Below are 4810 nucleotides of genomic sequence, written 5' to 3'. Positions count from 1 at the left end.
TAAACGGTGATATAGTGACGTGAAAAATGTGAGATATGCATATATATATGTAGCTAAACTCTGCTGGTTTTCTACCCGGAAGTATTTGTAAACAACAAGGTGATTCCCTCCGAAGGGACACTAACAACTCAAAGTACATATCAAATAAAATTTCTCCAAACACGTTTCTTGTTATTGTAGGTAGTTATTATCACGCTAATGTATGTTCAAGTGTCCATTTCCCCCGATAAATTGGTTTTAATTCGTTATTTGATTCTATAAACACAGTCTGACCATCTCGAGCTTTTATTTTGGTACTTCCGGTGACCGGCACTGTGAATTTGCATATTAGCTAAATATTTAGATTCACCCAGAACATTTAGATTTAACATTTAGATTTAGATTTAGATTTAATATTAGATTCAACATTTATATTTATATTTAGCATTTAGATTTAACATTTAGATTTAATATTTAGGTTTAACATTTAGATTTAGATTTAGATTTAGATTTAATATTTAGATTTAGATTTAGCATTTAGACTTAACATTTAGATTTAGATTTAGATTTAGATTTAATATTTAGATTTAACATTTAACATTTAGGTGCCACATTTAATATTTAGATTTAACTATTTAATATATTTCTAAGTTAACAAATATTGCTGTAAATGTGATAAAAGGTGACGTAAAAAAATTCACAATACTTTTTTAAACATTGTTTGAAGCTAAATGTGGCAAAATATTGATGTTATTTTCAGCGTGAGCCACTTTACAAACGGCACCCCATACCTTTCAACTCTAAATTTCCTATTAACAGTGTGATAAACTTAATCATTAAATAAAAAACCCACGTCTCTNAAAGGTGCTGGGCGATTCCTTTCAACTCTAAATTTCCTATTAACAGTGTGATAAACTTAATCAATAAATAAAAAACCCACGTCTCTGTGTAGTTTCATGGGCAGTGGTGGACAGTAACTAAGAACATTTACTCAAGCACTGTAGGCCAACTTAAGTAGTCACAATTTTGAGGATGGTGGATGATGAAGAAATAAAAAGTGACTGATGTTTGCACTGACAGAAATGATTCAGGTGGTCATTCAGCATTCTGCAGTTCAATTTAATGACTGCTGTCCAAGGTGCTGATGCTGAGATCTTCATCACACTGGGAGCTGTCCGAGGGACCCGCTGTTTGAACACTGATTGGCAGGTTTCAGCTTTTACGCGTGGCTAATTCAGCTCTTATTGTACCGTGATTTGTCTTTTTGGCATTTGCCCTGCTCTTGGTCATATGTGGATATATCAGGCTGATGCTCGCAGCAACAATTAGTGATCCCAGGCCCCTTGTTTCACACTGGCTTGGTGACTGGCTGGACTCTGTGGGGCCGACCGGGGGTAAACTCTGTAAAATTTGCTCTATCAGAGACAATCTAGGCGGTGCAGACGCACCCTTCTCTTATCATTATTGGGAATCCACAATACTCGTCCGGCCCACCGGCCGCCCACCCAATCATATGTTCTCGGAGGGGAGCAGGTTGCTTTAAAAGCTGCATCTGGTGCTGGAGATTTGCTGACCAGCACGGAAAATCCTTGAGCAGGCAAAATGGTTGAATGGACAGACTTCGAGCGCGCCACCATCCAGGACATCTTCAGCAAGATGGAGTATGAGGTCGTGGGACCTGCAGCTCTTTCCAGGTGAGTCTTTGCAACTGAGTGTGTGCTTGAGACAGAGATCAGGATTGATGTATTGCGTTTTCTCATTGTGCACAATGCGTCTCATTGTCACACGGGTTCATTTTCTTGGCACACACATTTCGTCTCCTAATCCAACCCTGTAACGTTTATGTTTTTGCATGTTTCCTCAGGTGTCTGATCGTCTACCCCTGGACTCAGAGGTATTTCGGCAACTTTGGAAACCTCTACAACGCAGCTGCTATCATAGGGAATCCTCTGATTGCAAAACACGGAACAACTATCCTCCACGGTCTGGACCGAGGTGTGAAGAACATGGACGACATCAAGGCGACCTATGCCGAGCTGAGCGTGCTGCACTCCGAGAAACTGCACGTGGACCCCGACAATTTCAGGGTAAAGTGGTGGAGCTAATGTAACGCTTGTTATTCATATTCAACGACCGATCTTTCATGTTGCTGATGTGCACTGGTGCTTGTTGTGTTGCAGCTCATTTCCGACTGCCTGACCATTGTGGTCGCTGCTCGGATGGGTAAAGAATTCACTGGTGAGGTCCAGGCAGCTTTCCAGAAGTTCATCGCAGTGGTGGTGAACGCCCTGGGAAGACAGTACCACTAGAGAGCTGCAGCAGAAGACCATCACTGATCAATTGTTTTAAAGCTTCTGTTTTTGTCTCAGAAACAAATAAAACAATGAGCTAAACAATTTCTGTCTCTACGATGGTGTCCAAAATAAATTATGACAGTACACAAACACAGAGACTGTTAGACACACACCTTTAGTTTAGAGAGGAACAAAAGGTCAAATGTGACACATGATCCTTACACATAACATCAGTCTGTTTTGTTAGTGTTTGGGTCATTATAAGAAAACGTGCCATTTTGGGTCTCTCGAACAAAACTGCTATAAATGTCAATAAACAATAAATACACTATAATCATTTTAGAATTTATTTTCCATGATATCTCTTGTAACATTAAAACAATGTAAAATTTTATTTATTTTGTTTTCAAAGAGTTTTAAACACCTTTTTGTATGAAGCATCATTCAAAAGCTGTAAAAATGGCCTGTCGCTCAATATGATTGTACTACTTTTACTAGCTATTAAGGCCCACAAAAGTCAAACTATCATAAAAACATAAACTTATATATAAAGCCTCAAGTGTCCTTTCATTATTCATGAATGGTTTTTATTCTTAATATATGTAAAATGTTGTAAAAAAAACAACAACAACAACAACATCAATTTAGTCGGGTTGCCAGGTAGTCGTCAACCCTGTTACTTTTAATGATAACACCCCTTCTGAGATAATGGACTGCTCCGAAAGTTGCATCATTTCCTGGGAGTGAAATCAGCTTCCTTTTGTGAACATGCTGGTGAAAAGACAAAAAAGTGTCCTCTTCTTTTCATGATTTTTCTTAGAGTTATATAATGTTTGACAGAGGGGGACAAGCTTATTGTGTCAGCCCTGTTTCCACAAAAAGACACGTTAAAAAGACATTTGTTAGAAATTTTTAAAGTAAATAAATTACATGATATAAGCCTCTAATGAATGCACATCATGTGGTCTCATGACCTTCACCACATGGCTAGTAATGGCTGCCAAGAACATTTTTCGTCAACCCTGTTACCATTCTAGCGTAAAAGGGTTGATGGTAACAGGGTTGACAAAAGTATGGTTTTGCGAGTACATGAAAATATACTTTCCTTATAGTAGACATTATATACATGGTTTTACAAGTTTCATTGCTAGCTGAGAGGGAAATTGAAAACATTGTGCACTTGGTGACAAGTTTTTGAAATTTGGCATGGTGTTAAACTTGGTGGAGAGGTATAACATGGTCCAACATGGAACCCATTACAATTTGGAGCAGATCCAAATCTCCGGTGAGGGCCATATTGAAATTTGTGGCTATCCCAACTTGGTTTTTGAAAACCTTATACCCATACCTTACACTATGCCAAATTTCAAAAACTTGTCACCAAGTGCACAGTTTTTTCAATTTCCCTCTCAGCTAGCAATGAAACTTGTAAAAACCATGTATATAATGTCTACTATTGGAAAGGAAAGTATATTTTCATGTACTCGCAAAACCATACTTTTGTTCACCCTGTTATGTCAACCCTGTTATGCTAGAATGGTAACAGGGTTGATGGTAATAGGGTTGACGAAAAATGTTCTTGGCAGCCATTACTAGCCATGTGGTGAAGGTCATGAGACCACATGGTGTGCATTCATTAGAGGCTTATATCATGTTATTTATATACATTAAAAATTTCTAACAAATATCTTTTTAACATGTCCTTTTGTGGAAACAGGGCTGACACAATAAGCTTGTCCCCCTCTGTCAAACATTATATTACTCTAAGAGAAATCATGAATAGAAGAGGACAATTAGGCTACTTGTCTTTTCACCAGCATGTTCACAAAAGGAAGCTGATTTCACTCCCAGGAAATGATGCAACTAAGGAAGCTGATTTCACTCCCAGGAAATGATGCAACTTTCAGAGCAGGCCAATCATGTTCAGTGGATCAAATTCATTGTGACTGTCCTTTCAATATCCTTCATGTTTTGAAAAATGCTAAAACCTCTCAATAAATATGTCTCCAAAATATTCTTTGATTAGTCATGTTGAATTAAAGGATTATGAATGCTGCCATTATCTTCATTAGACCCAAAGCTGCAACTTAAACTATCAGTATGGTAACTGTTGTCAACCCTGTTACTGAGGTGCCAGCCCTGTTACTGAGGTGTCAGCCCTGTTACTTATATAATATTCTAGTATAATTCAAAAAATGAAAAGACAAATGTCAAATCAACTCATTTTGTATGTTAAGTAAAAGAAACCAGTAATCTACAGAATGAAATGTGGGTATTATTGTTTTGTTTTCATATTCTGTTCTTAAAAAGAAAGATACTGTGAAAGTGTCAATTGCAAATGACCATATTCATCCATGGATAAAACATAAACACCTCAATATTCTCACTGTACAAACACACTCAGTGTAACAAGGGAAGATTTCTCCTTCAAAGTATATCAGATTTGTTGTAAATATGCCTTTAAAACATTTTCAAACATTAATTGGTGTATCGTAACAGGGTTAACATGATGCTCTTCTGTCCTTTGAAAGATTTCT

The 4810-nt window shown here is 37.4% G+C and overlaps 1 protein-coding gene across 2 annotated transcripts in view; it reads left to right on the top strand.

The window, feature by feature from the left end:
- Positions 1 to 2372, top strand: part of LOC126405745 (hemoglobin subunit beta-2) — an 8923-nt gene extending 6551 nt beyond the window's left edge. Inside the window, exons 1-3 of one of the 2 annotated variants that reach the window (XM_050069644.1) lie at positions 1521 to 1673; positions 1844 to 2066; positions 2160 to 2372. In XM_050069644.1, coding sequence (XP_049925601.1) covers positions 1582 to 1673; positions 1844 to 2066; positions 2160 to 2288 — 444 coding nt within the window. In that variant the 5' untranslated portion in view covers positions 1521 to 1581 and the 3' untranslated portion in view covers positions 2289 to 2372. Of the gene's footprint in view, positions 1 to 1520; positions 1674 to 1843; positions 2067 to 2159 lie in introns of those variants that run through there. The other variant, XM_050069645.1, reaches the window with a different exon arrangement.
- The last annotated feature ends 2438 nt before the right edge of the window (positions 2373 to 4810 follow it).

The sequence above is a fragment of the Epinephelus moara genome, chromosome 18, assembly GCF_006386435.1.
Source record: "Epinephelus moara isolate mb chromosome 18, YSFRI_EMoa_1.0, whole genome shotgun sequence".
NCBI classification, from domain to species: Eukaryota; Metazoa; Chordata; class Actinopteri; order Perciformes; family Serranidae; genus Epinephelus; species Epinephelus moara.
This window is presented reverse-complemented; position numbering and strand designations above follow the sequence as displayed.